Source organism: Euphorbia lathyris, chromosome 6 (genome assembly GCF_963576675.1).
Source record: "Euphorbia lathyris chromosome 6, ddEupLath1.1, whole genome shotgun sequence".
Classification (NCBI taxonomy): domain Eukaryota; kingdom Viridiplantae; phylum Streptophyta; class Magnoliopsida; order Malpighiales; family Euphorbiaceae; genus Euphorbia; species Euphorbia lathyris.
The window spans coordinates 78,001,824-78,013,904 of record NC_088915.1 but is presented as its reverse complement, the minus strand read 5'-3'; the positions used below and the strand labels follow the sequence as shown (position 1 = coordinate 78,013,904).

Genomic DNA, 12,081 nt, shown 5'->3' with positions numbered 1-12,081 from the left:
CTGATGTGAATTGATCTAATATCTATATAAGCAGTCAATGTATGTACAGACCCCTCAAGTTGAAGTTTGAAGTTTCCAGGAATCAACTTATAATTTGAAGAGTATGAATTGATTGATCAAAACGTAGCTTTCATTCTAGAGATTTGACTTACAAGGATGGTATTAAAATATTCAAACCCTAAAACTTTTGACAAAAAACTAACCTTTTTTGCTGCATCAACAGAAGAAAAAAGCATAGTTATGAGAATCCATGGCTACATAATTATAGCAGTTCTTAGTTTTCATATGGGTTTTGTTGCTTCCATAGATACTATAACATCAACTCAATTTATCAAAGATCCTGAATCTCTAATCTCTCCAAGCAGTATCTTCAAATTGGGATTTTTCAGCCCTGAAAATTCCTCAAATAGATATGTAGGAATATGGTACAATCAGATTTCTGTAATTACTCCAATTTGGGTAGCTAACAGAAACAAGCCACTTACTGATTCTTCTGGGATTCTCAAAGTATCTGAAGATGGGGATCTTATTGTCTTAAATGGACAAGATCAGATTCTATGGTCTTCTTCTAATGTTTCAACTGGAGCAGTAGGAAATTCAACTGCGGAGCTTAACGATAACGGAAACCTTATCTTGCTTGATTTCATCACTAGAAACACCATTTGGGAGAGTTTTCAGCAACCTTGTAATGTATTAGTTGAAGACATGAGACTTACTTCTGATAAAGAAACCGGAAAGAAGACGTTGCTAACTTCTTGGAAAAGCCCTTCGGATCCATCCGTTGGAAGCTTCTCAGCTGGAATTGATCCGTTTGGAATTCCTCAGTTTTTTGTTTGGAATGGAAGCAGTCCTTATTTGAGGAGTGGTCCATGGAATGGTAAGACCTTTATTGGAGTTCCTGATATGTATTCCGTTTACCTTTCCGGATTCAATGTTGTTCCAGATGCAAATGGAGTTGTTTCTATGAGTTTCAATTATGTAAATCAATCCGTTGTTAGGGACTATGTTTTGAGTTATGAAGGAGAACTGATGGAAAATATTTTTCTCAACGGGAAAAAGAGTATTCCGGATTCTGATTGGAAACTTCCAAGAACAGAATGCGACGTGTATGGATTATGTGGAGTTTTTGGAGTCTGTAATCCACAGAATTCACCAATCTGTAGTTGTCTGAAAGGTTTTGAACCGAAAAACACAGACGAATGGGATACTGGAAACTGGATTGGTGGTTGTGTTAGAACAACTCTTTTGCAATGTGATAGACTATGGAATGATCCTGAAGTGGGAAAAGGAGATGGGTTTTTGAGACTCGAGACAATGAAAGTCCCGGATTTCGCCCAGTGGTCGACTTCCGATGAACAGCACTGCAAAGAAGCTTGCTTGAACAACTGTTCTTGTGTTGCTTATTCATATTATACTGGTCTTGGTTGTATGTCATGGGCTGTAAACTTAATCGACACGCAAACATTTTCGATGGGAGGTGCAGACCTTTTTATCCGCCTTGCCTATGAAGAACTAATTGGTAGTTGATTCACTCCTTGTTAGATTTCTCTTTATATATTTGCACATAAATGAAGTTACTACTTTTGTTTGCAGAGAACAAGAGGAAAATAAAAACAATTATTGGAGTAACAGTTTCAGCAGGAATCATATGCATTCTTATTGTTGCTTATCTTTTATGGAGATGGCTGGCTAAGCATATAGGTAAAAATATGCTAATTTTTGGTGTGAAATGAACTTGGCGTAATTAATAATTTTTCAATCGAACTCAACAGGAAGTATGAAGAAAAGCAAGAACACGTTATTAAATGAAACGAATCACACAACATTTTCCGATGCAGACAACATAAACCAGGTTAAACTCCAGGAATTACCGGTATTCACTTTGCAGAAACTGGTCACTGCAACAGACAACTTTCATACTAAAAATAAGCTTGGGCAAGGCGGTTTTGGCCCCGTATACAAGGTAATGGTAGCTATTATCCATTCATTCAAATGGAGTTTCATAATTGTAAATTAAACTGCTAATTTTCAGGGAGAATTTCCAGATGGACAGGAAATAGCAGTTAAAAGACTTTCAAGAGCATCTGGACAAGGATTTGAAGAGTTTATGAATGAAGTTGTAGTCATATCGAAGCTGCAACATCGAAATCTCGTTCGTATCTTTGGCTGCTGTGTTGAGGGAGAAGAAAAGATGTTGGTTTATGAATACATGTCAAACAAAAGTTTGGATGCCTTTCTCTTTGGTTAGTCCTTTCTGTTCAACTCTGCAGCATAACATCTTTGTTTAAGCTTATCAAGGATTGATCGTTTTTCACTGCAATTTCGATAGATCCGCAAAGAAAACGACTTCTAGACTGGGGACAACGCTTCTGCATTGCACAAGGAATTTGCAGAGGTCTCCTTTACCTTCACAGGGACTCTAGATTAAGAATTATTCATAGAGATCTCAAGGCAAGTAATATCTTGTTAGACCAAGAACTGAATCCTAAAATATCAGATTTCGGAATGGCCAGAATTTTTGGAGTCAATGAAAATCAAGCGAACACCCAAAGGGTTGTCGGGACCTAGTAAGTACTGCTGTGATATATCATTTTATGAGCTTGGAAATCAATCCTTGATGCAATTTAATAATGACATGACAGTGGCTATATGTCCCCTGAATATGCAATGGAAGGAAGATTTTCAGAGAAATCCGATGTTTTCAGCCTCGGAGTTTTGCTATTAGAGATTGTTAGCGGGAGAAGAAACACTAGCTTTTATGATAATGATGAAGCTTTAAGCCTTTTAGGATTTGTAAGCCTACCCCATCACTTATCTGCTACTCCATTTTTCATATCATACATTTTGGACTGAATTAAATGTTGTGTTTTGCAGGCATGGAAGCTGTGGATTGAAGGCAATGCCGCAGCTTTAAAAGATCGAATACTTAACGATCCATCCAATGATGAAGAAATCTTGAGATTCATAAATGTAGGATTGTTGTGTGTGCAGGAGTTTGCTAAAGATAGGCCAAATGTATCAACTGTCATATCAATGCTAAATAGTGAAATTGTAGATCTTCCATCTCCCAAGCAGCCTGCATTTTCAGAAAGGCAAATTGGGTTGGATTCAGATTCCTCGCAGAACCAGAAGAAATGTTCTGCTAACGTCGTCACAATCACAGTTGTTGATGGTCGATAGAACTTAATGACTTAAGAAGCCGGTCACCCGACATCTCTCTCTGAAATTATTCTCTTAGAGGCGCATACCGAAATTTCATTGAGCACTTCACATCACAAATCAGAAGATGGAACTAAACAAGGAGATGTTGGTGTTGAACTTGAGATCTTAGACTTCCTTGTATCTTCTCCTATTTTATCTATTGATGAACATTAAGTATTCCACATTGAATAAGCATAAAAATGATGAGTCATTTATAAGTATGAGATAATTCTCTTCTTTAATTATAGGGTAATTAATTTATTAGTCCCTATATTTTGACAAAACACACTGTTTAGTCCCTGTATTTTCAAAAACACACGGTAAGGTCCCTAACCTTTTCCTCGATGAACTGTTTAGTCCCTAACTTTTTTCTCGATGAATTGTTTAATCCTGTCGTTATACTCTCATGAAGATTCTGTTAGTCAATTTGAATTTGAGTCAAAATCTATTTAAAATAAAAATATAATGCCTTAACTACCCTTGACCACATATCAATCATAGAACCAAACACCTCAAAATCAAAAGCAATTTTAATTCAAACAGGAAGAGTGAGCATGAGTGATTCGATTATGGGTTAGGGATTCAATTATTTCTTCATTTTTTTGTGAGAGAAAGATATAGAGGTGTGAATTGCTTTTGACTGATAATTAGTAAATGGTAATTTAGTCATTTCTGAATTCATAAACGGTAAAAAATCTAATAAATAGACGGAAAGACTAAACCGTTCACCGAGAAAAAGGTTAGGAACCTTACCGTGTGTTTTTTAAAACACATGGACTAAACAGTGTGTTTTGTCAAAATATAGGGACTAATAAATTAATTACCCTTAATTATAATATGTAATGTATGACACATTCAAAATACTTATCTAATTTTTTATTTTGTTGTTCAAAGGATGATGTAAGCCTGTAACTGAAATCTGATTTTTAAAATGAAAATGATGAAGATGAAGCAATGAATGATCAAAACGTACCTTTCTTTCTAACTACAACTTTTGACAAAGAAATGAAAGCAAAGAAGAGAAAACCTTATTTCTTGCATCGACAGAAGAAAGCATAGTTATGGGAATCCATGGCTGCATTATTTTAGCAGTTGCTATTTTAATACAGAGTTCTATGGGTTTTGTTGCTGCAATAGAGACTATTACATCATCTCAGTTCATCCGAGATTCTGAAGCTCTAGTCTCTCGAGGAAATACTTTCAAATTGGGATTTTTCAGCCCTGAAAATTCCACAAATAGATATTTAGGAATATGGTACAATCAGATTTCGGTATTTACTCCAATTTGGGTAGCCAACAGAAACAAGCCCCTCACAGATTCTTCTGGGATTCTCAAAGTATCTGAAGACGGGAATCTTGTTGTCTTGAATGGACAAGATCAGATTCTATGGTCTTCCAATGTTTCGATTGGAGTAGTAGGAAATTCAACTGCAGAGCTTAAGAATGATGGAAACCTTGTCTTGCTTGATTCCATCACTGGAAACAGCAGATGGGAGAGTTTTCAGGAACCTCTGAATGTATTAGTCAAGGACATGAGAGTTACTGCAGATGAAGAAACTGGAAAGAAGACGACGCTAACTTCTTGGAAAAGCCCTTCTGATCCATCCATCGGAAGCTTCTCTGCTGGAATTGATCTTCTAGAAACTCCTCAACTTTTGATTTGGAACAGAAGTAGTCCTTATTGGAGAAGTGGTCCATGGAATGGTCAGATCTTCATTGGAATTCCTGATATGTATTCTGTTTATCTTGAAGGATATACTCTTGCTAGAGATAGTAAAAATGGTGCTTTTTCTTTCGGATTCACTTCTACGAATAATTCTCTTCTTCAGAAATCTGTTTTGAATCCTAATGGAGAAGTTGCACACAGTTTTTGGGATAACAGAACAATGAGTTGGGAAAATATTTGGGCAGTTCCAGAACATGAATGTGATGTTTATGGCACATGTGGGCTTAATGGAGTTTGTAATAGGCAGAATTCACCAATCTGCAGTTGTTTGAGAGGGTTCGAACCAAAAAATGCAGACGAATGGGGTAAAGGGAATTGGACTGCTGGTTGTGCAAGAGGAAGATCATTGCAGTGTGGGATCATAAACAATGGAACTGAATTGCGGAAAAAGGATGGTTTTCTAAAGCTGGAAAAGGTGAAAGTGCCCGATTTTGCTCAGTGGTCTACTTCTCTTGAGCAAGAATGTGAACAAGATTGCTTGAGTAATTGTTCCTGTGTTGCTTATTCATATTATACTGATTTCGGTTGTATGCAATGGACTCGACACTTAATCGATTTACAGCAGTTCCCCAGTGGCGGTGCAGATCTATATGTCCGCCTTTCGTATTCAGAATTTGGTAGTTTCTACCCTTGAAGAAACTGAATTCTTTCTGCTAAAAGGAATTTGGTAGTTATTTTATTTATTTTGTTTGCAGATAGCAAGAGGAACATAAAAGTAGCTATTGGACTATCAGTTTTAGCAGGAACAATTGTTTTGTTCACTGCTATACTGTTTATATGCAGATGGATGGCTACTTGTAGAGGTAAACTGCTGATTGCATTGACTTGAATTCTCACATTCATAGAAAAGAATTAAATGCAATCATTCTAACTAAACAGAAAGGGAGAAGAAAGACAGGGGGGTATTATCAAATCAACGGACCGAAAAACACGAGAAATTTCGAGACAATATGAACCACGTTACACTTCAACAACTGCCGCTGTTCAATTTACAGAAGCTGATTGTTGCAACTGACAATTTCGACATATCGAACAAGCTTGGACAGGGAGGGTTTGGCCCAGTTTACAAGGTAATACTAATGTTCTAATGGAGTTAAAAGTTGTCGAAATGAGAAGCTAATTAATGGGATTTCTCAGGGAATACTGCAAGATGGACAGGAAATAGCAGTAAAAAGACTATCAAGAGCATCTGCGCAAGGAGTGGAAGAATTTACAAACGAAGTTGTAGTGATATCAAAACTGCAACATCGAAATCTCGTTCGACTCTTTGGTTGTTGTGTTGAAGGAGAAGAAAAGATGTTGGTGTATGAACACCTGCCAAATAAAAGTTTGGATGCATTCCTTTTTGGTTAGAGCTATTTCCCTTTCTACCATCTGTATTTCAAAATTGCAACATCAAATCTTTGTTTAAACTTACTGCTAAGACATTGTCTGCAATTTGCATAGATCCACACAGAAAACAGCTTCTAGATTGGAGAAAACGCTTTCACATTATTGAAGGAATGTGTAGAGGTCTTCTTTATCTTCACAGGGACTCTAGATTAAGAATTATTCATAGAGATCTCAAGGCAAGTAACATCCTTTTAGACCAACAACTGAATCCTAAAATATCAGATTTCGGAATGGCCAGAATTTTTGGAGTCAATGAAGATCAAGCGAACACCCAAAGGGTTGTCGGGACCTAGTAAGTACTGCTCTGATATGTTGTTTTATGAGCTTGGAAATCAATCCTTGATGCAATTTAGTAATGACATGACAGTGGCTATATGTCCCCTGAATATGCAATGGAAGGAAGATTTTCAGAAAAATCCGATGTTTTCAGCCTCGGAGTTTTGCTATTAGAGATTGTTAGCGGGAGAAGAAACACTAGCTTTTATGATAATGATGAAGCTTTAAGCCTTTTAGGATTTGTAAGGCCACCCTATCGCTTATCTGCAACTTCATTTTTCAATTTTGGACGGAATTAAATGTTGATTTCTGCAGGCATGGAAGCTGTGGGTTGAAGGCAATGCAACAGCTTTAAAAGATCCAATACTTTCTGATCTATCCAATGAAGAAGAAATCTTGAGATGCATAAATATGGGATTGCTGTGTGTGCAGGAGTTTGCTAAAGATAGGCCAAATGTATCAACTGTTATATCAATGCTAAATAGTGAAATTGTGGATCTTCCATTTCCCAAGCAGCCTGCATTTGCAGAAAGGCATATTGAGTTGCATACCGATTCCTCGCAGAGACAGAAGAAATGGTCTGCTAACATGGTCACAATCACGGTTGTTGGTGGCCGATAGATATTTTGTTGAGCATAATCAGGAAAAAATATTCTGGAAAGGATTTTTGTGAATAGAACAAGGGTAAAGTCCTAGACATAGTTTCATAGTGTGGCTTGCTATTTAAGGGAGATTAGCTATTACATCGAGACTGGCTCGATAGGATTCCAGATTGAATCCTCTGTTGTTTTTGTAATCAATGTCCTGAAACTATAGAGCATTTGTTTTTCAGTTGTTCTTGTTCATCCTTGGTTTGGGCAGAAGTTCACAGACGGTGCAATTTTTTTACTATGGTCACTAGATCGAGACGGGCTAGAAATAATTGTATTTTTAGGCACATTCCTTTTAATGTAAATACTGTGATAGCTCAATTTGTTAGTGTTCTCAATAGTATACTTTTTCTCATCAAAAAGAAAAACAAAAAACAAAAAATCAGGGTAAATTATACCCTATTATTTCCTAAAAAGTAAGTGGAAGAAAGAAGGAAACATTAACACTGATATTGCAAACAATAATGTAATATCTATGTCTGGAATGAGCTCCCTTACAAGTTGAGCACATTGCTAAAATCTACCATACAGATTGAACCTAGAAATAATGCAACTGGTAGGAGTTTGGTGTCAAATTATATCCTCAATAAATTGATGTGTGAACAATAATTTATGCTACAACAGGCACCAGCCATGCTTGCTTCATCTTGTTAAAAGTGTGCAAGCAAGACTTGAATACAAAATTTCGACAATTTTACGTGCTCAAGTGGTGGAATGCAAATCTTCCAATGTCCCAAATCAATGAAAATTGCATTGTTGTAATAAAGGGTGAGAAAAATCTACGTACTTCTCCCAAAGAGGCTTGTACTTTTCTATCCCAATCTTCAACCATGGCTTTGAGTTTCCATTGAAATGCAATACAGCTCCCTTTTCTATCACGTGTGAGTCTACGTTCGTGTACCCTAATCCCAACACGTGCCATGACGGATCTAGGGGTTCTGTCAACCCGTAGAAAGTCAGAAGTCCGGGTGGTAGAGTCCCGAGTTTCCATAGTGTTCGATCTACATTCCTTTCTTGCCAGTAGTGATAGATGTTGGTAACATTTCTTCTCCTCCACTCAATCAAATCGAAAATGTTCATCCCAAATGCCCAGCCGCAGGCATCAGGATCAAAATGTTCTCGTATGAGAGGGTGAGAGTAGTTGAGGTACTTATGGTACCGGTGAAATGTCTCCATGCATGTTTCGACTGCTCCGTTGACATTTCCATTCAAATCAATTGAAAATAAACCAGATAGATCCTTCTGAACCACTACATCATCGTCGACAAATACCACCTTCTTCAGATCAGGAAACACTTCAGGTATATAAAACCTAAGGTGGTTTAGCATAGACAGATATTTTGGATTCCGGAACTTGATTGGAGTCCGGCTGCCATCAGTATGCCCCGAAAAATAGTAGCTTTGAGTTTCTGAGTCTTGGAGCTGCTTCAGCACTGGAACATAAGAAGCATTCAACCACTTAAAGTCTACAAACTTCTGTACATCAACAGTTACTCCTCGAAAGTCGTTCAGGGTGAACCAGGCCTTCATTGCAGCGTAGTTTATTTCATCGGTTACAAGATGAAAAACAACCTTATCAGGGTTGTTTGAATTTATTGAAGTTGAATTAACCACAACTGAAGTCGCAAGGATGTTGTCGGAGAAGACACAGAAATGATAAAGGCTATTATCCCTGAGTTTTGCTTCCATGTGTTTTCTTTCATTGATTTTTCTCTGCAAATTTAAATTTCCAAACCATTCAGTAGTTAGCCGAATTCCAAGGCAGTAAAGACCTTTTGGAACCTCTTCAGCAGCTATTTGGCCGTACTTCGAACTTTTCTCTGTAACAGAACCCATTTGTTCTTCAAGTGCTTGGATTTTGGCTTTTAGCCTCATGATCATAGTTGCACTATCATAATGGAACTGTTGCGCTTGGTAGAGCAGAAGTGCCATATCACGGATTGCAGTTTCTGATTCTCGTGTTGTCAATGGAACTCGTCTTGTAGCAGCACTTGAAAGGAGGACCTGTGAGTTGCGGATCTGGGCACTTAATTCCCATGCAAACTGAAGATTGTTGCTTTCTTTTGCAATCACAACAAAAGCTTTTGCAAGAGAAATTTGGTCGCTGAGTTGCCTGGTCACCGAGTTGGCATCGAGCATTTCATCAGTAATGTTCAGACCTTCCATAATTCTATCACGATAGTAAAGCTTTTGCTGGAAAGAAAAACAAACAGTATACTTTAGTTCTACTAACAATTAAGAAGCCAACACAGGAAAGTAGAGAAAATTACAGCATGCATTTTTGGAAAACACGGAAAACTGAATCGGAGACGAAAAAACTTTTAAGACAAACTCAGACTTTGTGGAGTATCCACTTTCTTGTCCCTTATTTACACAGTTTTACCTGATATTTGCTTTTGTCCTGCTCAATTTCTTTGCTTCCGTCATTACCAATTCATACATTTTTCAAAGTCTCCCTACCATCCTAAACCTAAACCTCTCATCTCGTCCTTTCTCTTTATCCCCCTTTCCTTCTCTCATTTTCAGCCGGCACCTTCTTCTCTCCCTCCTCTGTTCTCCAGTCTTTCCGTTCCTCTTCTCTCTTTCGTTTTCTGCGATATTCCTCTTTCCTTTTCACCATTTCTACAATATTTTCGGCAGCTACCACTTGCAATTTCCCACTCTCCTCCTTGCCAGCAACTTCTCTCTCTCTCTTCTCTTCCTTGCATTGTGACTTCATTCTCTCTTCTCTCCTTCTCGCTAGCAACTTCTCTCTCTCTCTCTCTTCTCTTCTTCTAGCCGGTGACCTCCCTCTCCCTTGTATGTATCTCTCTTTTCACTCCCTTTAATCTCGGTTTCTTTTCGTTCTTTGATCATTATTTCTCACCATTTTTTTGGCAGATGCCATTTCTCTCCTTCCGGTGACCCTTCTCTTTCTGGTCGTCTCTATGGTTTGCCATCCGGTCCTACTCCCTTTGTATCTCTTTCTCTCTGTTATTTTATTTTTATTTTTTTCTTGTTAAACGAAATTGCATCTAAATATGCTTAGTAATATACTTATCATCGCAATTCTTTCTGCAATACACTCTCCCAATGTATACTGCTGACTGTTAAATCATCAACTCATCTAAATCCGCATCTACAAACTGTTCTAAATCCCTCTACTTTCTTTAAGATTTCTAAACGCTTTATACTTTGGCAAAACATGATTTCAACACAGTTAAGCCAAAAATATTATCTTTTTAGGATTAACATTTTCAAGAATCATTACTCCAAGCGCTTTGCAAAATCTTCCATCAATAATTGCCCCTACAAGGTGATCAATTGTATAACATCGCTATGCACATTCTACAGTTACTCTCCAACGCTCTAAAATTCCTCCTCCATCCACAATTAATTAAAGTACATAACAAAATACTCTTGTATGTCTAGAATCTTATTTAGTTTGGTTTTCCTAATTAGAATAGGAATTGAAAATTTCGTGTTAAAGTGAGTCCTACTGACTATATAAGCAATGGTTGTTTATTTATTTATTTGCGCAGAGACTTTTGGAACTTGTGCTCTTGGAATATGCATATATATGAGAGGTCTCATGAGATTAGGTATTTTCTTACTGTCTAATTTCATGTTCCGCACATCAAACTTACTATAATCAACAACCGATCTAATTCCTAACAAGCGGTATCAGAGTCTTGGCTAGTCCTTAACAACTCCAAAAACTTGCAAACCTAGAGGTGCCTAGTTACATGCCCAATTTGAAAAACAGTAGATTGGTGCTAACATTGAACCATTTCGTCTATTAAATCTAAACCATAAAAAAGATCTAAAGAAGGAAAAAGAAAAACTATTCACAACCTTAATTACGAATTCCCATTGGATCGTACACTTCAATAACATATTCATTGCAATGAACTACTCTCACCCTTAATTGATACTTTTCAGTGTTATAGTGTTAAACATATTGCAGACTGAAAATCCTATATTGCAGACTGAAAATCCTATATCATGGCAAAGAATTTTGCAAGGCAGCTCATCTAGCTCAAGATAAATCATAGATCGAATAACAATTCCACTAAAACGTTGATGTAAATCCAAAAGTTTGAGTTATAATTGTGGAAATTCTAGTCACTATCAAGCTCAAAAGTTCCCTGAAATTGTAGATCACATAAATCCAGCAGCTCAAATTTCGAGTTCCAACTGATTTCTACAAAACCCATAAAGAAAAAACTCCTAATTCGAGAAAAGAAAGAAAAGGGGGATTTTTACCTTACTATGACCAGGTCTGGATTCAATCCGACTCTCTTTGCTAAAAATAATTATAAATAGCAAGATCACTATACCACACAGTGTCCACCACACCACATTTGACAGCCGCCTCCTTCCGGGCCTCCGAAATTCCATCGGCCTTCGCCTCATTTTCCAATCTCAGTGACTCAAAATACTAGTTGTTTCCACAATCTTTTCAGAAACTCAAATGTGACTCCAAATTTGTCAATTCCGAGCACAGATCCAGTGGGAGTTGAAAAAGGACCAACCTTTTTGAATTAGGGTTTCTCTCCCGATTTGGGTACCGACTAAGTGTGAAGTGAAGACGGAGGAGAAGTTTGAGTCTTTTAGATACAGTTATGATCGTTGAGAAAGAGAAGAGGGAGAGGAGTGATAGATGGAGAATTCGGATTTGTGAATTTTTCAGTTACTGATTTATTATTTTTATTTTTGGGTAAAAGTAAAAAATTTACTGTTAACTATTACTAGATTATAAATTTAGTCTCTATGTATAAAACGAACTTTAAGTTCAACATTTATTAAACACCGATGTGATTTGCAGCGGAAGAACAGATCACCACGAACTAAGAG

The 12,081-nt window shown here is 37.2% G+C and overlaps 3 protein-coding genes across 6 annotated transcripts; 2 read left to right on the top strand and 1 right to left on the bottom strand.

Annotated features, from left to right (window-relative positions):
* The first annotated feature begins 217 nt into the window (after nucleotides 1-217).
* LOC136231820 (G-type lectin S-receptor-like serine/threonine-protein kinase At1g11330) lies at nucleotides 218-3,393 on the top strand. Its single transcript, XM_066020789.1, has 7 exons — nucleotides 218-1,519; nucleotides 1,594-1,701; nucleotides 1,773-1,963; nucleotides 2,033-2,243; nucleotides 2,330-2,567; nucleotides 2,643-2,793; nucleotides 2,875-3,393. The coding sequence occupies exons 1-7, from the start codon at nucleotides 241-243 to the stop codon at nucleotides 3,178-3,180; spliced, it is 2,484 nt and encodes an 827-aa protein (XP_065876861.1). The 5' UTR covers nucleotides 218-240; the 3' UTR covers nucleotides 3,181-3,393.
* Nucleotides 3,394-3,669: 276 nt separating this feature from the next.
* LOC136231819 (G-type lectin S-receptor-like serine/threonine-protein kinase SD1-13) lies at nucleotides 3,670-7,597 on the top strand. 4 transcript variants are annotated; one of them, XR_010690119.1, is made up of 7 exons: nucleotides 3,670-5,544; nucleotides 5,623-5,730; nucleotides 5,807-5,997; nucleotides 6,065-6,275; nucleotides 6,374-6,611; nucleotides 6,673-6,837; nucleotides 6,911-7,045. XR_010690119.1 is itself a non-coding variant. In XM_066020786.1 (7 exons), the coding sequence occupies exons 1-7, from the start codon at nucleotides 4,263-4,265 to the stop codon at nucleotides 7,214-7,216; spliced, it is 2,487 nt and encodes an 828-aa protein (XP_065876858.1). In that variant the 5' UTR covers nucleotides 3,670-4,262; the 3' UTR covers nucleotides 7,217-7,597. The 4 variants fall into 4 exon arrangements, 3 of the variants coding, with proteins under 3 accessions (XP_065876858.1, XP_065876859.1, XP_065876860.1); XM_066020786.1 differs by having other exon boundaries at nucleotides 6,687-6,837; nucleotides 6,911-7,597; XM_066020787.1 differs by having other exon boundaries at nucleotides 6,673-7,041.
* A 205-nt stretch (nucleotides 7,598-7,802) lies between these two features.
* LOC136231821 (probable galacturonosyltransferase 10) lies at nucleotides 7,803-11,894 on the bottom strand. The gene is made up of 2 exons (XM_066020791.1): nucleotides 11,491-11,894; nucleotides 7,803-9,438 (listed from the first exon to the last, which is right to left on the bottom strand). The coding sequence occupies exons 1-2, from the start codon at nucleotides 11,638-11,640 to the stop codon at nucleotides 7,984-7,986; spliced, it is 1,605 nt and encodes a 534-aa protein (XP_065876863.1). The 5' UTR covers nucleotides 11,641-11,894; the 3' UTR covers nucleotides 7,803-7,983.
* Nucleotides 11,895-12,081: the final 187 nt, after the last annotated feature.